General features: G+C 46.0%; 1 protein-coding gene across 2 annotated transcripts in view; it reads right to left on the reverse strand.

Annotated features, from left to right (window-relative positions):
- THSD7B (thrombospondin type 1 domain containing 7B) overlaps positions 1-23,426 on the reverse strand; it is an 820,891-nt gene that overhangs the window by 382,802 nt on the left and 414,663 nt on the right. For both annotated transcript variants that reach the window (XM_077447767.1, XM_077447766.1), the window contains exons 9-10: positions 20,066-20,254; positions 4,479-4,701 (exon numbers count right to left, since the gene is read on the reverse strand). In XM_077447767.1, coding sequence (XP_077303893.1) covers positions 4,479-4,701; positions 20,066-20,254 — 412 coding nt within the window. The remainder of the gene's footprint in view (positions 1-4,478; positions 4,702-20,065; positions 20,255-23,426) is intronic.

Here is a 23,426-nt window from a genome sequence, read left to right on the forward strand (position 1 = left end):
CCCATTAAAGAAGAAGAGAATTGTGCGCTGCATTTGGAGATTTCATAATTTGCCACGTCATGAATGTTAATTCTCCATTACGAATGCTAGTTTACAAGACCGAGCGCTTCTGACGCATACTTGCTTCTGAGCATGCCTGTTTGTACTTTGGACTTTTGTCCGACGGACTTGTGTACACATGCTCTGAAAATCCGACAACAGACATTTGTCCGTGGAAAATTTTAAAGCCTGCCATCCGGCATTTGTCTGCAGAAAATCCAACCACAATTGTCTGTTGGAGCATACAAAGGGTTGGATTTTCCGCCAACAGCCTGTCATCACACAATTCCCGTCGGAAAATCCGATCGTGTGTACGAGGCTTTAGAATACCTATCTTCCAGGACTCAAGCCAACCCCCACTTTCATTATCTATTAATGTTGGAAAATCTTTTTTACATCATTGTCCTCTTTACTTCCCAACAACACATTTTGGTGCAACATTTTGAATAAAAATCAAATTTCCAGTCTCTCTTGATATACAATATCTCACAAAAGTAAGTACACCCCTCACATTTCTGTAAATATTTTATTCTATCTTTTTATGTGACAACACTGAAGAAATGACACTTTGCTACAATGTAAATTAGCGAGTGTACAGCTTGTATAACAGTGTAAATTTGCTGTTCGCTCAAAATAACTCAACACACAGCCATTAATGTCTAAACCACTGGCAAAAAAAGTGAGTACACCCCTAAATGAAAATGTCCAAATTGGGCTCAATTAGCCATTTTCCCTCCCTGTGCCATGTGACTCGTTAGTGTTACAAGGTGTCAGCTGTGAATGGGGAGCAGGTGTGTTAAATTTGGTGTTACTCACTTTTGTTGCCAGCGGTTTAGACATTAATGATGGAGTGTTGAGTTATTTTGAGGGGACAGCAAATTTACACTGTTATACAAGCTTTGTTAGATACTGTAAATGCTGTACAGGGCTAAGGATGTGCTGTGCCTGGCTGTGCTGCGGTGCTTATACCATAAGTTAAGCCACCTTCCAAAATTAGATAATAAAGTTTTCAATCCATGTGTAAGGCAAACCAGATTCCAGCACCAGAAAACCAGTGCAGGTTTATGCTCATATCCGTGTGCATTGTTCACATGCTAATACTTGCACACACGCACATGCATTAGTGTGCATACTTGGCACCCAGTTGCCTACTTAACCTGGCCTGTCACCATGAGCAGTTGCTGAATGGTCTTCAGCTTGTACCTGTATTTCTGTGACCTGATCCATTGAACCTGCCTATCTGTGTATGACCCTGTTTTCTCCTGGACTCTGCATTTGCTCCTGCGTTAACCTTGTTCATCTGATATCTTTGCCCTCAACCTATTTACTGGCCTTTTCTTTGCCTACTGATTCTGTACTACACTGCCTGGCAGTTACCAAACTTGGCTTGCTTCCTAGAATTTCTCTGCCTGCTGACTTGGCCCCTTCTTACTCGGCTGCCGCTGGTTGCTGCCTGCAAAGCGGCTCTGCTACCATCTCCTGGTCTATTGCCAAGCTGTTTCAGTATCCTGTTCCTAGGACTGCGACCCCCCGCTTCATTCATCTAAGAGTGGACTTCACCAGCCAGCTACTCCACTGAGGGGTTACCCCAATCTTGAGTATGATATCTTCTATCTATGGCCTCACTCATGGGCATCCGCAGGTAGGGGCAAGGGGGGGCAAGTGCCCCCCCCTGGAATCAGGGATCGGATCAGGAGTGATTACCCCCATCACCCCTTTCTGTCACCCCCCTCTCTCTCTCTCACCCCTCTGTCTTTTTCACCCCCCCATCACCCCGTCTCTCTCTGTCACCCCCTCTGTCTCTTTCTGTCACCCCCCTCTCTCTATCACCCCCCACATATATGCAGTTTCTGACAGTCTTGTGTCATGTCCGCAGTCTCTTGAGCCATGTATTCAGTTTCTGACAGTCTCTTAGGCTATATATGCAGTCTCTGGTCATCTCTTGTGCCATGTCCGCAGTCTCTTACAGTCTCTTGAGCCATGTATGCAGTCACTGACAGTCTCTTGGGCCTTGTATGCCGTCTCTGACAGTCTCTTGGGCCTTGTATGCCGTCTCTGACAGTCTCTTGGGCCATGTCCGCAGTCTCTAACAGTCTCTTGGGCCATGTCCGCAGTCTCTGACAGTCTCTTGGGCCATGTCTGCAGTCTCTGACCATCACCTGTACTACGTCTGCAGTCTATAACCTAACCTGGCACTTTATCACATAACCTGGCACTATAATGACATTGTCGAAAAGGGTCAGAGCATGGGTGACCTTAAAATGATGCCCCTCCCTGAAAAAAGTTCTGTGGACGCCCATGGCCTCACTCCAAACTTCCCATCGGCTAGAAGACCACAAGTTCCCGTCTCCTCCTGCCTATATCCCCTCTAAACAGGAAGTGATACATGCAGAGGGAAGGCACACTACAGAGCACATTAACTCTTGCATAACCATGCTTTAACCTGTTTGGCAAAAAACATTTAGGCAGCTGCCTACATATTTCTTTCCTAATTTTTAGTCCTTTGTGCCCTCTGAGTATTAGTAGTACAACAGGCAAATTGTCAATGTAGGATTAAATTAGAACATTTTTGCTCATCTTCCTTGTAAACTTAGTTAAAGTAATTGCATTCTCTTAATATCTTGTGTTATAATGGTGCAATATCATAATACCACAAAGCACATCACCATTCTACAAATACAGTGTTAGCCTCAGATGTCTCTACTTACTGTATCTGATTTCAGTAGTTGGAGTCCTCATATGTACACTGGCCACAGGCTTAGGTCTTTAGACCAGTTGCAGTGGTTCACAATATGGGTCTTAATGTAGGCTTACTCTGAACCTTGATTATAGCCACTGCAACTCTGTGGGAGAGTGGAAGAAGCTATATAGAGCAAGAGTTTATATTTTGGTTTAAAGGCATAGTTTACCTTTCACCCTTTTTTTTAGGGGCATCTGTAGATAAAAATAAACTGTGCAGCTTTGACCAAAGTTGAATAACGTCCTTGCTGTAGGCCATTTATGTACCTCCTGAAGGCTCAACTGAATGGTTTTCTGTATCAATACAGGATCATTCATTTCCCTTTGGGATTAATAAAGTGTTATGAATCTAAATCTGGTTTTGTTACACCACACTCATTTTTGGTGATAAGCGACAGTTGGCTTACATAGGCAAAAACAGACATTATTAAAGCGGAAATAAACCCATCGATGTAACGGTTTCAGAAAACAGTTAGCCCTTGTACACACGGTCGGAGATTGTGTCCGATCGGGCCGTTTTGTCGGATATTCCGACTGTGTGTGGTCTACATCGGACTGTTTCCGTCGGATTATCTGACGGAACAAGTTTTCCAACTTGTTGGTAAAATTTTCGGACAAAATGCTCCGATCGGACATACTCCGATCATGTGTAGAGAATTCCGATCGGACAAAGTGCCACGCATGCTCAGATCAAATTCCTACACCAAAGCTATTGGCTACTAGCGTGAACATAGTCCTGTCGTTACGAAATAACATAATCACGTCGAATTTTCCGACAACTTTGTCCGACTGTGTATATGCAACGGTTTCGGACAAAATCCGACAGATTTGGTTGTCGGAATCTCCGACCGTGTGTACAAGGGCTTAGTGTACTTTCTCGGCATGCCGGGAATGCTAACTGTTACATTTGCTTGTGCTCTCAACCAAACTGTCAAACCATGAAATGGCTGGTATCATAGCTGATCACATTTGCAGCATCATGGTAGTTGGAGACCAAACAGAGACCAAGATGGCAGATTACTTGGCTGAAAAGGATAGGAGGGTTCAGTTCCACTTTAAAGCGGAGTTTCAGCCTTTTTTTGACGATTATCTCATCTTATCTAATACACTCTGGCATTTGTACCAAATGTAGTTTTTATTATTAGATTTTTCTTTTAAAAAAACTCACTGTGCTCTCCTTAGCAAGTGTGCGCCCATCTTCGGTGTGGGCTTCTGAAGTCCATGCGTAGCTCCTCCTGGGATACAGTGCTGCTGGCTACCCATCCCACGTATGAGAAATGTGTACAAAGCGCGGCTTTGGAAAGAAGGCGATGACGAAAGTGGAGGCTGCCCATTGACTCCTGGGATTGATAACACCCTTTATCCCAGAAGCCAATGGCTGGATATGACGTACTTCGGATTGTTTTGAAGGACAAATAAGTTAAACAGCTTTGGAGAAAAACTTCTGATGAGTAATGGAAACTTGATCACCGACATGGGGGGGGGGGGGGTGTAATTATAAAGGTGGGTGTTGTACAGTGTAACCTGGTGGCATTCTACTTTTATGTCATTTATTTCATATTTATATATAATAAAACTGTGTGATGATCCATTTTAATTTGCATAATGTTCTGCTATTATGGATGCCATTACTGATGAAGATCAATCAGAACTCTCAAAACCCCAAATTTTTGGGGGTAATTATGTTTATACATAAATACCTTTTGCTTGTGACTTGTCCAGTGTTGCTTTTTATGCAGAATACTTTCCGGGATTGAAGTCCAATGCCACACGTGTCTTTCTTGCTGAGACTTTTGTTCAGTATCTGTGACTCCCCTGTACACGGTTCCCATGGTGACACATCCCAGTAGAATGCGGAACAGGGATGATCGTTGCATGGCCGGTACTCATACAGTGCTTGGCTGGAAGGGCAAGGCTTCCCTCCTGTAAAACATGAATGGATATTAAATGTTTTATTGGACTAATCACTAATATTTCAGTTATGACAGAAACAGTTTAGATTTTTAAAGGTATTACCCTTTTAGCCCTTGCACACACGGTCGGACATTCTGACAACCAAATCCGTATGATTTTGTTCGACGGATTTTGTCCGACGGATTTTGTCTGAAACTGTTGCATACACACGGTCGGACAAAGTTGTCGGAAAATCCGATTGTACATAACGTGATGATGTAATTTCGTTACGACGGGACTACGTTCAGGCTAGTAGCCAATAGCTTTGGTCTAGGAATTTGATCTGAGCATGCATGGCACTTTGTCCATCGGAGTAGGCTACACATGATCAGAGTATGTCCGATCGGAGCATTTTGTCGGAAAATTTTACCGGCAAGTTGGAAAAGTTGGTCCGACGGATATTCCGACGGAAACAGTCCGATGGAGACCACACACAGTCGGAATATCCGACAAAATGGTCCGATAGGACACATTCCGTCGGAATCTCCGACCGCGTGTACAAGGGCATAGAAGAAAGATTGTCATATGTCTTTGCTGTCACCCCACACACAAAAAGTCTGCATACGAGGCGCTGGGTCTTACACTATTGGCTTGAGTGCATCCAAATTCAAAGTCGCGCGACTTTGAAGTCATACCCCAGAGCGAACTTCGGCACGACTTGCATTAACTTCTTTAACGCAAGTCAATGGAAGTCGGACCGAAGTCAGACCAAAAGTAGAGTAGGAACCTTTTTCTATGTCTGAGCCACTCAAGTTGCATTGATTAGGACAGTTCCATTGCACAGAATAGGATCCAATTGAGGTCTGACTTCATTTTGATTTGATTTGATTTTGGACTATAAGGCCCGGTTCGCCCTGATGCGATTGTCACATCAGTGTGAACCGGGCCTTATAGTCCAAAATCATATAGCTACATGTGGCTAATAGAACTGTGATTAGGAAGCCCTCACCTACCAAGAGTCTCACAGGGCATCCTGAGTGTAATCCTATAGTGAAAAAAAGTAAAAATAGCACCACACCAACGGTCAGAAATAGTAGCCTTTTAATTCATAGTTCATAGAATATTATGTTATCATTTTATATGGATTTATGTTTTTGAACCATAGGACTAATATCTTTATTCTCACATTGCACTAAAATTATGTTTTTTTTTTTTTTAATCAACTTATTTTTTATTGCTTTATAATTAAACCACTTGACCTCCGGAAGTCTTTACCCCCTTCATGACCAGACCATTTTTTGCTATATAGCACTGCTCTACTTTAATTGCCAATTGTGTGGTAATTAGGGATGAGCCGAACACCCCCCGGTTCGGTTCGCACCAGAACTTGCGAACGACCCCCGCGTTCGGCACGAACGTTAGAACCCCATTGAAGTCTATGGGACTCGAACGTTCGAATTGGAAAGTGCTAATTTTAACGGCTAATATGCAAGATAGTATGCTAAAAAGGGTTTGGCGATCTGCCTCCTGCCTCAGGGGACATGGGTCACTGCAAAAAAAAGTTTTAAAAACTACCGTTTTGGCGGGAGCACTGATTTTAATGACGATTAAAGTGAAAAAAAAAAGTGAAATATTCCTTTAAATATGGTGCCTGGGGGGGTGTCTATATAGTATGCCTGTGAAGTGCCACGTGTTTCCCGTGTTTAGAACAGTCCCTGCACAAAATGACATTAAACGGAAATAACACCATTTAAAACTGCTTGCGGTTTTAATGTTATATCTGGTTCCTGCAATATGGTTGAAAATCATTCAGAAAAATGGCATGGGTAGCCCTCCCTGCCCATTACCAGCCTATTTGGGTCTTGTACGCACATTAAGGGGAACCCTGTACCTATATTAAAAAAAAGGAAATGCGTGTGGCCCCCAGGCCCTATATACTCAGAACAGCAGTATACAGGCGGTGCAAACAAGACAGGGACTGTGTAGGTTTGTTGTGTTAAGTTGAATCTGTTTGTCATTTTCAACCGGTACATTTTTAAAGTGTAGCTCCAGTCAAAAAAAATATCTTTAAGCTTTTTGGAAAACATAGGGAAGGGTTATCACCCCTGTATAATTTGTTTTGTCGTCCATCTTTTTTCATCTCACTTGCTGTTGTCTCCTTCCGTTTGCAAGTAGGAGATGTTTGTAAATTGGATGTTTGAAAGTAGGGGCCTGCCCTATATGCTCTGCAGAAATGGCGGAACAAGGTGTTGGTTTTGCAACAACATTGTAAGCCCTCAAAGTGACTCTTGGTGGCCGCTGGAGCGCCCTGCTGTGAACGATTATATCAAGAATTGTAATTACATGCCATTGTTGAACAGTGGTAGAAAAATTGACCTTTGGTGGTTGTGGTGCTGGTGCCACAACACTATAAGTCCTCACAGTTACTCTGGGTGGGCACAGGAAGGGGCCCTCCTGTGAAATATTATATCAAGAATTGTAATTACATGTCCCTGTTAAACAGGGGCAGAAAAATTGGGCCTTAGGCACTGGTGCCATCACACTGCAACCTCTGCCATACACTCTAGTTTTTTTGCAGGAATTAGCCCTGCTGCAAAGCATTGCATCAAAAATTTTACTTAAACGCCCCTGTTAAACAGGGGCAGAAAAATTGGGCCTTAGGCACTGGTGCCATCACACTGCAACCTCTGCCATACACTCTAGTTTTATTGCAGGAATTAGCCCTGCTGCAAAGCATTGCATCAAAAATTTTACTTAAACGCCCCTGTTAAACAGGGGCAGAAAAATTGGGCCTTAGGCACTGGTGCCATCACACTGCAACCTCTGCCATATACTCTAGTTTTTTTGCAGGAATTAGCCCTGCTGCAAAGCATTGCATCAAAAATTGTACTTAAACGCCCCTGTTAAACAGGGGCAGAAAAATTGGGCTGCTGGCATCACCCAGAACCAAAAATGTTCTTCCAACATATCAGCGGAGGAGGAAGAGGATAGACAATCAACATAACAGGACAGTCACTCAGCATCAGCATAGGCAGTCTTGAAGGGATGTGGTATTTCAAAAAAAATTATTCGGTTACATCAGCTTCAGGTGCTTGGTAGCTGTGGGTGATCCAAGACTGATTCATCTTGATGAAGGTCAGTCGATCAACTGATTCGGTGGACAGGCGCACCCTGTGATCGGTAACGAAGCCACCAGCAGCACTGAAGGTGCGTTCCGAAAGAACGCTGGATGCAGGACAGGCCAGTAGCTCAATTGCATACTGTGCAAGCTCTGGCCAGTGATCCATCCTCAAGACCCAGTAAGCCAGAGGATTTTTAGTGGGAAAGGTGTCCAAGTCTGACCTTGCCCCTAGGTATTCCTGCACCATGTAAATTAGACGCTGGCGATGGGTGCTGGAACCAATCATACCTTGGGGCTGCGGACTAAAAAATTGTCTGAAAGCATCAGTCAGACGGCCACCTTCTCCACCGCTCCTTCTGACTGATGCCTCAGCAACACGTTGTCCAGGACCAGGAGTTTGTGACCTCCCAGTCTCTGGGAACGCGTTGCACAGAGCTTTCTGCAAGGCCTCCCGGAGATGTCTCATCCTCTGCTCCCTCTGCGATGGCAAGATAAGGTCGGCAACCTTACCCTTGTACCGTGGATCAAGGAGAGTGGCCAGCCAGTAATGGTCCCTCTCCTTGATCCGAAGAATACGAGGATCCTTCCGCAGGCTTTGCAGGATCAGGGAGGCCATGCAGCGTAGGTTAGCTGAGGCATTCGGTCCGGAGTCCTCTGGGTCACTAAGGACAACATGATCCGCAGCTACCTCCTCCCAGCCACGTACAAGTCCACGTGTTTCTTGGGACTGTAAATCATCCCTATAAGACTGCTGCTGCTGATGCTGAGTGCCAGCCTCCACCTCCATGCTGACACAATCATCCTCCTCCTCCTCTTCCTCCTCCTCACCCTCTTCCTGTGTGATGGGTGGCACAGCAGGAACACTGTCTGGATAAAGGGGGCCTTGAGAGGCAAGGAAGTCCTCCTCTTCCTGCCTCTGTTCTGCCTCAAGTGCCCTGTCCATTATTCCACGCAGCGTATGCTCCAAGAGGTGGACAAGAGGTATAGTGTCACTGATGCATGCACTGTCACTGCTCACCATCCTTGTGGCCTCCTCAAACGGTGACAGGACAGTGCATGCATCCCTGATCATGCCCCACTGGCGTGGTGAGAAAAAACCAAGCTCTCCTGACCCTGTCCTGGTGCCGTAGTCGCACAGGTACTCATTGATGGCCCTCTGCTGCGTGTGCAGCCGCTGCAGCATGGCCAATGTTGAGTTCCATCTGGTGGGCATGTCACATATAAGGCGGTTCTTGGGCAGGTTCAACTCCTTTTGGAGCTCAGCCAGCCGAGCACAGGCATTAAATGATCGGCGGAAATGCACACAGACTCTCCTGGCCTGTTTCAGGACATCCTGTAAGCCGGGGTACCTGCCCAAGAACCGCTGCACCACCAGGTTAAGGACGTGAGCTACACAGGGCACATGGGTCAGTTGTCCCTGTCGGAGGGCGGAGAGGAGGTTGGTGCCATTGTCGCAAACCACCATTCCTGGCTTAAGCTGGCGTGGCGTCAACCACCTCTCGGCCTGCCCCTGCAGAGCTGACAAAACATCCGCCCCAGTGTGGCTCCTGTCCCCCAAACAAACCAGCGCAAGCACGGCATGGCATCGTTTTGCCTGCGTACTTGCGTAGCCCCTGCAACGCCTACGGAGCACCGCTGGTTCTGAGGACAGAGCACTGGAAGAGGCCATGGAGGAAGAAGAAGAGGAGGGGGTGGAGGAGAGAGGTGTGTCACAACCAATAGTAGCATTTTGGAGGCGTGGTGGCGGAACAACCTCCAATACTACTGCACCTTGTCCTGCATCCTTCCCAGCAGCCAGAAGAGTGACCCAATGGGCCGTGAAAGACAGGTAACGTCCCTGTCCATGCCTGCTGGACCATGAGTCAGCGGTAATATGCACCTTACCGCTGACCGCCCTGTCCAGCGAGGCAAGGACATTGCCTTCCACATGCCGGTAGAGAGCCGGAATTGCCTTCCGTGAGAAAAAGTGGCGTTTGGGGACCTGCCACTGAGGAACCGCACATTGTACAAACTCACGGAAGGGGGCCGAGTCTACCAACTGAAAAGGCAGCAGTTGAAGTGCTAGCAATTTAGCCAAGCTAGCATTCAACCGCTGGGCATGTGGATGGCTGGGAGTAAATTTCTTCCGCCGGTCCAGCAGCTGGGGCAGGGACATTTGTCTGCTATAATCGGACGTGGATGTACCACTAGCAGAGTTCCCGGAAGCACTTGGCTGTGACACACCTAATTCTACACCTTCATTCCTCTCAGAGCAGGTTTCAGAGAGGACTGAAGGTCTAGTGGGGTTGGAGATGCCAGCTGATGAGGAGCAAGGAAAGGTCCGCTTTGTTCTTTGGTGTGGGTCTTTGAGGTATGCTTGCCAACGAGCTGCATGGCAGGTCAACATATGTCTGGTCAAGCATGTGGTGCCCAAGCGGCTGATGTTTTGGCCACGTGAGATACGCTTGAGACATATGTTGCAAATAGCAGCGGTGCGATCTGATGCACTCGTCTCAAAAAAGGCCCACACCAAAGAACTTTTAGAATAACGCGCAGAGGAAGCGCTCTGCGCAGGCGGAGCTCTGCGGTATGATTCAGTCGGTGTGCTGCCCCTAAGCTGGCCCCCGGAGGGCATCCTGCCTCGTTGGACATGTGCCTCCTCCTCCTCCTCCTCCTCCTCCCTCCTTCCAGGCACCCACGTGGAGTCAGTGCCCTCATCATCCCCTCCCTCTTCATCGCTGTAGCAAACCTGGCAGTATGCTGCAGCTTGTGGAACATGACTGCCAGATTGCTGTCCTTCTTGAGCATCCCCTCTCTCTGTGCTCACGCTACTGCCTTCCTCTAGCTGAGTGTCATCATCAGAGCCCACCAAACACTGGGCATCCTCCTGGAGCATGTACCCAACACTGTGCTCAAAGAGTTCAGGAGACTCCTCAGGAGGACGTGGTGGGTCTAGGGAAGGAGTCACTGATGATGACATTGAGAGGAGGGACGACGATGTGTTAGCAGCTGCTTTTCTACTACCCTGAGACTGGGTGAGAGAGGATGAGGAGGATGAAGAGGGCTTGGTCATCCACTCTACCAAGTCGTTGGCATGTTGCGGTTCAACATGTCCAGCTGCAGAAAAGAAGGACAAGCATGTCCCATGGCCACGTGCTGATGACAATGCACCGCGTCCCCGACCAGCACTGTTGTCTCTAGACACAGAGCCTGCTTGCCCTCTTTTATCGGCTCGCGCCTGTCTGCCTCTCCTTGCTGGCCTTCCAGACATGGTAATGGCCTGAAGGGAGTTGGGTAAAACAGTAGTTGGGTAGTTTATATTGTGCTGGAGGCACACAACACCCACTAACTCCTGCAGATGCCTTTTTTATAGAACAGCAGAGTTAAAGGGGTATATACAGATGTATACTGTGCTGTGCTGGAAGCACACACAACTTCCAATAACTCCAGCAGATGTCAATCGGGCCCAAATAGAGAACAGCTATGTAGGTGGATAATAGCGGTATGTACTGGGTACAGAGCAGGCACACAGCACGCACTATCTCCTGAGTGACACTGCTGACTGCAAGCTCTATTGTTAAAGATGGACCACTAGCTATATAGGTGAGGTGAATATCACGGTGTATACTGCGGTCAGGGCACGCAGACAATAACCAGAAAACAGCAGAGTTAAAGGGGTATATACAGATGTATACTGTGCTGTGCTGGAAGCACACACAACTTCCAATAACTCCTGCAGATGGCAATCGGGCCCAAATAGAGAACAGCTATGTAGGTGGATAATAGCGGTATGTACTGGGTACAGAGCAGGCACACAGCACGCACTATCTCCTGAGTGACACTGCTGACTGCAAGCTCTATTGTTAAAGATGGACCACTAGCTATATAGGTGAGGTGAATATCACGGTGTATACTGCGGTCAGGGCACGCAGACAATAACCAGAAAACAGCAGAGTTAAAGGGGTATATACAGATGTATACTGTGCTGTGCTGGAGGCACACACAACTTCCAATAACTCCAGCAAATGACAATCGGGCTCAAATAGAGAACAGCTATGTAGGTGTATATAGTGGTATGTACTGGGTACAGAGCACGCAGACAGCACGCACTAACACTACTGACTGCAAGCTCTATTATTAAAGCTAGATCACTAGCTATATAGGTGAGGTGAATATAGTGGTGTATACTGCGGTCAGGGCACAGACAGTAACCACTACACAAGAGCAAAATAGTAAATCAGCCAAAAACGATTGGTGTGTAACTGTGTTGAAGGTACACAGAACACCCACTGCTTCAGATGCTAACAAACACTACACGAGGCCGCCTGAAAGGCAGCTTTATATAGTGTGGGGCGTGCACTACACAGTCTGAGCTATGATTGGCCACAGGCAGGATGCCTGTGGCCAACCATTGCTCTTCCCGCTACTGGCGCTGCGATTGGCCAAGCATGCGGGGTCACAGTGCATGCTTGGCCAATCGTGAGACAGCAATGCATTGCGCCATCGCAGTGCATTGTGGGCCACACGAATTTTGCCGCGAACGGCCCAAACGTTCGGAATTCGGCGAACGCACGAACGACCGATGTTCGAGTCGAACATGCGTTCGACTCGAACAAGAAGCTCATCCCTAGTGGTAATGCAAAACTGTACACAAATGAAATTTATATAACTTTTTTCACATAAATAGAGCTTTCTTTTGGTGGTATTTGACCACCACTGAGTTTATTATTTTTTATTATATGAATTTAAAAAGACTGAAAAGATATCCAATAAGAAAAATCGAATTTCTTTATAAAATTAGGGCAAAATATATTCCGCTACATGGTAAAAAGAATAAAAATAATAAGTGTATATTAATTGTTTTTTATGACAGTTATAGCGTCTACAAAATATGGTATATATGCTGGAATTTACGCAGCTATATCCACTATACTGTAATGGTAGTGATCAGCAACTTATAGGGGGACTGTGATAGGAAGGCGGGCAATCTGGAGCCAAGGCTGGTGCAAGGATTTTTGACACCCTAGGAGAAACCAAATTTTTCCGCCGCATTGGCTCCACCCCTGACTCCACCCCCTTTGCCCTGCCAAAAAAATACTCTGCCTTTTTAATGAAGCATCCACTAAATGCAGCCCCACCAGCGCCCATCAAATGCAGCCTCACCAGCGCCCATCCATGCAGCCTTACCAGCGCCCATCAAATTCAGCCTCCTCAGCGCTCATCCATGCAGCCTCACCAGCGCTCATCCATGCAGCCTCACCGGTGCCCATCAAATGCAGCCCCATCAGCAACCATCAAATGCAGCCTCACCAGCACCCATCCATGCAGCCTCACCAGCGCCCATCAAATACAGCCTCACCAGCGCCCATCAAATACAGCCTCACCAGCGCCCATCAAATACAACCTCACCAGCGCCCACCAAATGCAGCCCCACCAGTGCTCATCCATGTAGCCTCACCAGCGCCCACCAAATGCAGCCTCACCAGCGCCCATCCATGCAGCCTCACCAGCGCCCATCAAATGCAGCCCAACTGGCACCCATCAAATGCAGCTTCACCAGCAACCATCAAATGCAGCCTCACCATCACCCATCAAATGCAGCCTAATCAGTGCTCATCAAATGCAGCCTCACCAGCGCCCATCAAATGCAGCCTACCAGCGCCCATCAATGAATGTTTGCATTCATTCAGGAGTTGGGACACAGACACAGTCCTCCACCACCGCTGCGCCTCTGACAGTATGTGTGAACGGAACGGCGGCTGCCTGCTGATGCTGAGACTTAGTTGCTTGCTGCAGAGAGAAGAGATTAATAACACCAATGGTCGGGTGTTCCCTAGGCAGCAGGGCGCCCTAGGTGGCTGCCTAGTTTGCCTAGTGGTAGAACTGGCCCTGTGTGGCACTAACTGACACTGGCTGAGAGGGTCACTAACTGACATTGAGGTTGCTAATGACACTAATACAGTGACCAGTGATAATGCTGTATTCTGACACTGTATACATTACACTGACTGGGAAGGGGGGATAAAATCAAGGGACAATCAAGGGGTTAATTGTGTGCCTATCAATGTGTAATGTGTGTAACGTGTGCTGCTTTTATTAACTTTCCAGAGATAAGAAACAGCTAGATCGCTGTTCTCTGTACACAGTTCTGTGTGTTTGTACACACAGAACTCTGTGTGTGATTGGGCACTGGAAAAAGGTACTGCATGCTGGATTTTTGTTCTCAGTGCATATCACTACAATGCATTGGTGTGAACAAACATCCTAGGAACAAAGCAGATTACCCTGTCATTGCATTGGGACATCCCAATCTAAATGGTGTGAATGGGTCCTCAATAGGGATGAGCTTCGTGTTCGAGTCGAACGTACGTTCGACTCGAACATTGGCTGTTCGTGCGTTCGGCGAATTCCGAACGTTTTGGCCGTTCGCGTCAAAATTCGAGTGACGCGCGCGCGGACCACAATGCACTGCGTTGGCGCAGTGCATTGCTGTCCGATGATTGGCCAAGCATGCACTGTGACCCCGCATGCTTGGCCAATCGCAGCGCCGGCAGCGAGGAGAGCCATGATTGGCCACAGGCATCCTGCCTGTGGCCAATCATAGCTCAGACTGTGTAGTGCACGCCCCACACTATATAAGGCCGCCTTTAAGGCGGCCTCCTGTAGTGTGTTACTTTGCATCTGAAGCAGTGGGTGTTCTGTGTACCTTCAACACAGTACACACCAATCGTTTTTGGCTGATTTCCTATCTTGCTGCTGTGTAGTGGTTGTTGTCTGTGCCCTGACTGCAGTATACACCACTATATTCACCTCACCTATATAGCTAGTGATCTAGCTTTAACCACTTAACAACTGCCCATTGCCGATTAACGGCTTCAGGGCGGTTGTTTAACTCAGAGAGGCCGTTAATTAACGGCCTCCCAGAATTCTGCTCTCGCGTGCCCCGAGGTGTGCGCACTCGAGAGCATCCGTGATCGCCGGGTCCTACGGACCCGGCGCATCACGGTAAACGGCCGCTCATAGCGGCCGTTTACCACGTGATTGCTCCGTCAAATGACGGAGTGATCACTTGGAAACAAACCGGCGTCATGTTATGACGCCTGTTCCTCCCTCCCCTTTCTGTACCGATCGGTACAGCGGAGGGGAAAGAGATCGGTGTCAGCAGCGATGTGGGCTGCATCTGCAGTGCCCACATCGCTGCTCACCGAATTTAACCCCTCAATTCCCTGCCAATACTCTGCAACACCAGTGCATACTCTGCATTACCCCGCCATTACTCTGCAGTACCCCGCCATTACTCTGCAGTGCAGTACCCCGCCATTACTCTGCAGTGCAGTACCCCGCCATTACTCTGCAGTGCAGTACCCTGCCATTACTCTGCAGTACCCCGCCATTACTCTGCAGTACCCCGCCATTACTCTGCAGTGCAGTACCCCGCCATTACTCTGCAGTGCAGTACCCTGCCATTACTCTGCAGTACCCCGCCATTACTCTGCAGTACCCCGCCATTACTCTGCAGTGCAGTACCCCGCCATTACTCTGCAGTGCAGTACCCCGCCATTACTCTGCAGTGCAGTACCCCTGCCATTACTCTGCAGTGCAGTACCCTGCCATTACTCTGCAGTACCCTGCCATTACTCTTCAGTACCCCCATTACTCTGCAGTAACCCCCATTACTCTGCAGTACCCCCCAATACTCTGCAGTACCCTGCCATTACTCTGCAGTACCCCGCCATTACTCTGCAGTACCCCCCATTACTCTGCAGTAACCCCCATTACTCTGCAGTACCCCCCAATACTCTGCAGTACCCGCCATTACTCTGCAGTACCCCCAATACTCTGCAGTACCCTGCTATTACTCTGTAGTACCCCGCCAATACCCCGCCAATACTCTGTAATACCCTGCCATAAATTGCCATACCCAGCCATACTCAGAGATACCCAGCCATACACGGTGATACCCTGAAGTACCCAGCCATAGACGACCCCCACCCCTCACCGCCCTCTGGTGCTTCTACCAACTCGCCAGTACGATCAAAGCCAGAATCTTTTTTTTAATTTTTTATTTCAGGCTTCCCAGCCTAGAGGTGAGATGTGGGATCATATTGACCCCCCAGATTTCACTGTAAAGAGGACCTGTCATCCCATATTCCTATTACAAGGGATGTTTACATTTCTTGTAATAGAAATAAAAGTGATCAAAAATATATTTTTGGGAAAAAAAATGTCAAACTGCAACAAAATAGACTTCAATGGGGTTCTAACGTTCGTACCGAACGCGGGGGTCGTTCGCAAGTTCTGGTGCGAACCGAACCGGGGGGTGTTCGGCTCATCCCTAGTCCTCAATAGTATACAGCAGCGGTCCCCAATCTTTTTGGCACCAGGGACCAGTTTCATGGCAGCCATTTTTCCCAGGGACAGAGTGGGGGGTTTGGTGGATGGGCCAGGAGACGGGATATTCCCAGAGTCTGTCCTCAGCCCCCCTTCACACCACAACCTCCCTTTACAGCACAGTCCCCCCTTTATATCAGTGTCCTCAGGTCACCTTCACATCACAGCCCCCCTTTACATTACAGAGCCCCTTTACAGTGCAGCCCTCTTTACATCACAGCGCCACTTTATATTAATGTATTGGGGACTGCTCTGTAAAGGAGGCGAACCCTGAAAACTCATCTCTTCAGGAAAGCCTATCACGTCTCTAACTAATCTTTTACTATTTCCATCAGCTCATTCCCCACAGTTACAACCTTTTTTATCACCTGCCACACCCTAATAGATTGTAAGCTCTTCTGAGCAGGGCCCTCTTAATCCTTTTATATTTTAATGTATTATAGCTGTATTGTCTCCCTTTTATATTTAAGCGCTGCGTAAACTGTTGGCGCTATATAAATCCTATATAATAATAATAATCTGACACTATATCACCTAACCTGGCTCTATATCACCTAACCTGGCTTTATATAACCTAACCTGGCACTTTATCACATAACCTGGGACTATATTGCCTAGCCTGGCACTATATCATCTAGCACTATATCGTCTAACCTGGCACTATATCACATAATCTGGCACTATATCACCTAACCGGACACTATATCACCTAGCCTGGCACTATATCACCTAACCTGGCACTGTATATCACCTAACCTGGCACTATATCACCTAGCCTGGCATTATATCACCTAACCTGGCACTTTATATCACCTAACCTGGCACTCCATCACCTAACCTGGCTCTATATCACCTAGCCTAGCACTATATCATCTAACCTGGCACTATATCGCCCTAACCTGGCACTATATCACCCTAACCTGGCTCTATATCACCTAACCAAGCACTATATCACCTAACCTGGCTCTATATCACCTGACCTGGCACTATATCACCTGACCTGGCTCTATATCACCTAACCTGGCTCTATATCACCTAACCTGACACTAATTAAACTTACCTGGAACTTTATCACATAACCTGGCACTATATTACCTAACCTGGCACTATATCACCTAGCACTATATCGTCTAACCTGGCACTATATCACCTAACCAGACACTATATCACCTAGCACTATATCTTCTAACCTGGCACTATATCACCTAGCCAGACACTATATCACCTAGCCTGGCACTATATCACCTAGCCTGCCACTATATCACCTAACCTGGCATTGTATATCACCTAACCTGGCATTGTATATCACCTAACCTGGCATTGTATATCACCTAACCTGGCACTATATCACCTAACCTGGAACTGTATATCACCTAACTTGGCTCTATATCACCTAACCTGGCTCTATATCACCTAACCTGGCTCTATATCACCTAAACTGGCACTATATCACCTTACCTGGCACTGTATATCACCTTATCTGGCACTATATCACCTAACCTGGCACTATATCACCTAACCTGGCACTCCATCACCTAACCTGGCTCTATATCACCTAGCCTAGCGCTATATCATCTAACCTGCCACTATATCACCCTAACCTGGCTCTATATCACCTAACCGAGCACTATATCACCTAACCTGGCTCTATATCACTTAGCTTGGCAATATATCTTCTAATGTGGCACTATATCACCATAACCTGGCACCATATCACCTAGCCTGGCACTATATCACCTAACCTGGCACTATATCACTTAATCTGGCACTATATCACTTAACCTGGCACTACTGTAAATCACCTAACCTGGCTCTATAATATCCTAACCTGGCACTAAATCACCCAAACCTGCCAGTATACTACTGCAACGTCAGTTGACGTCGACGTGCAGTGCACTGCCTGTCTGCCTGGGGGTGGGGGGTTGTGCCAGATATACAGTGGTGTGAAAAAGTGTTTGCCCCCTTCCTCATTTCCTGTTCCTTTGCATGTTTGTCACACTTAATTGTCAAGTGTCACACTTTCGGAACATCAAACCAATTTAAACAATAGTCAAGGACAACACAAGTAAACACAAAATGCAATTTGTAAATGAAGGTGTTTATTATTAAAGGTGAAAAAAAATCCAAACCATCATGGCCCTGTGTGAAAAAGTGATTGCCCCCCTTGTTAAAACATACTATAACTGTGGTTGTCCACACCTGAGTTCAATTTCTCTAGCCACACCCAGGCCTAATTATTGCCACACCTGTTCACAATCAAGGCATCACTTAAATAGGAGCTGCTTGACACAGTAAGGTCCACCAGAAGATCCTTAAAAGCTACACATCATGCCGAGACCCAAAGAAATTCAGGAACAATTGAGAAACAAAGTAATTGAGATCTATCAGTCTGGAAAGGGTTATAAAGCCATTTCCAAAGCTTTGGGAATCCAGCGAACCACAGTGAGAGCCATTATCCACAAATGGCGAAGACATGAAACAGTGGTGAACCTTCCCAGGAGTGGCCGGCCGCCCAAAATTACCCCAAGAGCGCAGCGACGACTCATCCAAGAGGTCACAAAAGACCCCACAACAATGTCCAAGGAACTGCAGGCCTCACTTGCCTCAGTTAAGGTCAGCGTTCATGCCTCCACCATCAGGAAAAGACTGGGCAAAAATGGCCTGCATGGCAGAGTTCCAAGGAGAAAACCACTGCTGAGCAAAAAGAACATCAAAGCTCGTCTCAATTTCTCCACAACACATCTTGATGATCCCCAAGACTTTTGGGACAACATTCTGTGGACCGATGAGACAAAAGTGGAACTCTTTGGAAGGTGTGTGTCCAAGTATATCTGGCGTAGAAGGAACACTGCATTTCATAAAAAGAACATTATACCAACAGTAAAATATGGTGGTGGTAGTGTGATGGTCTGGGGCTGTTTTGCTGCTTCAGGACCTGGAAGACTTTCCGTGATAAAAGGAACTATGAATTCTGCTGTCTACCAAGAGATCCTGAAGGAGAATGTCCGACCATCTGTTCGTGTACTCAAGCTGAAACGAACTTGGGTTCTGCAGCAGGACAATGATCCTAAACACACCAGCAAGTCCACCACCGAATGGCTGAAGAAAAACAAAATGAAGACTTTGGAGTGGCCTAGCCAAAGTCCTGACCTGAATCCTATAGAGATGTTGTGGTATGACCTTAAAAAGGCCGTTCATGCTCGAAAACCCTCTAATGTAACTGAATTAGGACAATTCTGCAAAGATGAGTGGGCCAAAATTCCTCCAGGACGCTGTAAAAGCCTCATTGCACGTTATCGCAAAGGCTTGGTTGCAGTTGTTGCTGCTAAGGGTGGCCCAACCAGTTATTAGGTTTAGGGGGCAATCACTTTTTCACACAGGGCCATGATGGTTTGGATTTTTTTTCACCTTTAATAATAAACACCTTCATTTACAAATTGCATATTGTGTTTACTTGTGTTGTCCTTGACCATTGTTTAAATTGGTTTGATGTTCCGAAACACTTAAGTGTGACAAACATGCAAAGGAACAGGAAATGAGGAAGGGGGCAAACACTTTTTCACACCACTGTAGGATCCGCCCCAGGTGTCAATTGCATAACATGACAAAATTTGGAAAATTTAAAGGAATGAATAATTTTTCCAGCCACTGTATATATAAATAAATAAATAAAAAATAAATAAATATATATATATATATATATATATATATATATACATTTTATAGTTGGCTCCCCTACTTTTTCCCTGTGCCCCCCCCTAAATATGAAAGATGGAGAAACCACTGCCAACAACCAAGTGCTTATTTCTTCTGCATAAATAGGGTTAAAACAGGCAGTGAGGAGGCATCACATCTAAACCTAGCCTTAATAATTGTAAAAAGGCTCTACACCTATGAGCCTACCTTCTCCAGGATAAGCCAGGATTGATCTGGTCCTGCTCTGCTTCCCCTCTGCATTCTTTGTGGAACAGGAACGGGAACACGGCGACCAGTCGGACCACTCACTAATGACGCAGTCCAGACTGCAGGGAACTTTACACACCAGCTGGACAGGAGGCTCATCCACACACAGCTCTGCAGAGACAGCTTCCCCTAATACAAACACAAAAGAAAATAAGATTGTTGAACAGGAAACTCATTTTCAATATTTTTTTTTTAATCTGCAGTTTTTATCATTAAAATAATACTTGATGATACTGCCATAATGTTTCTTGCTCATGCACTACCTGGAATCCTGTTGTAGGGTGACAACATTCTGTCTTTGTCTCCAAATTGTGCTCCTGTGTTGTCCCTCAAGCTTCTGAAGCTCAAGCTTCTTGAAACTACAAGGACCCTGCTGGCTTACAGACAATAGATGCAATATCTAATGCTGATAAAAACTACCCTCCTTTAATTTTGGATTGCCTTCGCTTTGAGATACTTTTTACTTCTATGCAAGATTATTGTTGAGTTTACATATATATTAGATACCCTTATCTTGGAAATGCCAATTAGATTTGAATGGCTGTCTTGTTACTTTTATAGCTCAGACCTTCACTTGTTTCTGAAACCCCCATCATTCCTTATGTGATCCTTATCCTTTGTTTTAGTACCAACATAGTTAAATAATTAATTACATAGTTGGTAAGGTTGAATAAATACACCAGTCAATCCATTTCAACCTGTGTGGGTGGGTGTGTGTGTTTACACTATATAACCAAAAGTATTGGGACACTTTCCTTTACACGCACATGAATTTTAATGGCATCCCAGTCTGTAGGGTTCAATATTGAGTTGGCCCACCCTTTGCAGCTATAAGAAGAAGTCTTCTGGGAAGGCTGTTCACAAGGTTTAGGAGGGTTTCTATGGGAATGTTTGACCATTCTTCCAGAAGCGCATTTGTGAGGTCAGGCACTGATGTTAGACAGGAAGGCCTGGCTCGCAGTCTCTGCTCGAATTCATCCCAAAGTTGTTCTATTGGGTTGAGGTCAGGACTCTGTGCATCCTCCCACCCCAAACTTGCTCATCTATGTCTTTATGGACATTGCTTTGTGCACTAGTGTGCAGTAATGTTGGAACAGAAAGGGGCCATCCCCAAGCTGTTCTCACAAAGTTCAGAGCATAAAATTGACCAAAATGTCTTGGTATGCTGACGCCTTAAGAGTTCTTTCCACTGGAACTAAGGGACCAAGCCCAACCCCTGAAAAACATCCTCACACCATAATCCCCCCTCCACCATGATGAAGGGAATCTGGTTACTGAGGATAGAGAGATGGCGAAGGTGTTGAATTTATTCTTCTACTTGGTCTTCAAGAGGGAATCAGGGGACTTCAGTAAACTAAACTGCAATGTTTAACCTCATGACATGTCACAGGAAGCACCCTCATGGTTAACAGAAGACAGAATTAGAAATAGATTTGAAAAACCTAACATTAATATGTCACCGGGACCGGCTTGCACCCGAGGGTCCTTAAGGAACTCAGTCAAATAATTGCCAGACCATTGTTCCTAATTTTTACAAACAGTCTACTGACTGGAATGGTATCAGCTGATTGGAGAAAAGCCAACGTAGAACCAATATTTAAAAAAGAGCCAAGATACATCCCTGGGAATTAGAGACCAGTTAGCCTAACATCAATTGTATGCAAGCTCTTGGAGGGGATGATGAGGGACTATATACAAGATTTTAGTAATAACAACGGTATCATTAGCAGTAATCAGTATGGAATCATGAAGAATCGTTCTTGCCAAACCAATCTATTAACCTTCTATGAGGAGGTGAGCTGCCATCTAGATAAAGGAAAGCCCATAGATGTGGTGTATCTGGATTTTGCAAAAGCATTTGATACAGTTCCCCATGAACGTTTACTGTACAAAGTAAGGTCAGTTGGCATGGACCATAGGGTGAGTTCATGGATTGAAAACTGGCTACAAGCGTGAGTTCAGAGGGTGGTGATAAATAGGGAGTAATCGGAATGGTCTGGGGTGAAAAGTGGGGTCCCCCAGTGTTCTGTCCTGGGACCAATCCTATTTAATTTATTCATAGATGACCTGGAGGATGGGGTAAACAGCTCAATCTCTATATTTGCGGACAATACTAAGCTAAGCAGGGCAATAACTTCTCCGCAGGATGTGAAAACCTTGCAAGAAGGTCTGAACAAATTAATGGGGTGGGCAACTACATGTGACCACTTTCACACTGAGGCATTTTTCAGGTGTTTTTGGGCTAAAAATAGTGCCTGTAAAGCGCCTGAAAAACACTTGAAAAACACCTCCTCTGCAGTCCCAGTGTGAATACCAGAGGGCTTTTACACTGGGGCGCAACATGGGAGCATTTAACTCTTTATTCGGCTGAATAGCGCCGCTAAAATTACAGTAAAGCGCCAAAACTAGCAGCGTTTTACTGTCAACGCCCACCTGTCCCATTGTGAAAGCAGCCTTAATGTAGAAAAATGTAAACTAATGTATTTAGGTGGCAAAAATATGAATGCAATCTATACACTGGAGGGGAGAACCTCTGAGGGCAATCTAAGATGGAAAAGGACCTGGGGGTCCTAGTAGATGAAAGGCTCAGAAATGGCATGTAATGCCAAGCTGCTGCAAGCAAAGCAAATAGAATATTGGCATCCATTAAAAGGGGGATTAACTCCAGAGATAAAATGATAATCCTCCCACTCTACAAGACTCTGGATTATGCTGTTCAGTTCTGGGCACCAGTCCTCAGGAAGGGTGTACTGGAACTGGAGAGAGTCCAGAGAAGGGACACAAACTAATAAAGGGTCTGGAGGATATTAGCTATGAGGAAAGGTTGTGAGCACTGAACGTATTCTCTCTGGAGAAGAAATGCTTGAGAGGGGATATGATTTCAATGTACTAATACGTACTGGTGACCCCACACTAGGGATAAAACTTTTCCATGTAAGGGAATTGAATAAGACACGTGGCCATTCACTAAAATTAGAAGAAACGTAGTTTAACCTTAAACTGCATAAAGGGTTCTTTACTGTAACTGAGTGGTAAGGATGTGGAATTCCCTTCCACAGGTAGTGGTATCAGCGGGGAGCATCGATAATTAAAAAAAACAATTAGATAAGCACCTGAACAACCACAACATACAGGGATATACAATGTAATACTGACATATAATCACACAGATAGGTTGAACTTGACGGACTTGTGTCTTTTTTCAACATCGCCTACTATGTAACTATGTAACCAAATGATTTGGACCAGTGCACAAAGCAATGTCCATAAAGACATGGGAGAGCAAGTTTGGGGTGGAGCA

Source organism: Lithobates pipiens, unplaced genomic scaffold (genome assembly GCF_037356315.1).
Source record: "Lithobates pipiens isolate NorthernLeopardFrog02 unplaced genomic scaffold, aLitPip1_a1.2 Scaffold_22, whole genome shotgun sequence".
Taxonomy (NCBI): Eukaryota; Metazoa; Chordata; class Amphibia; order Anura; family Ranidae; genus Lithobates; species Lithobates pipiens.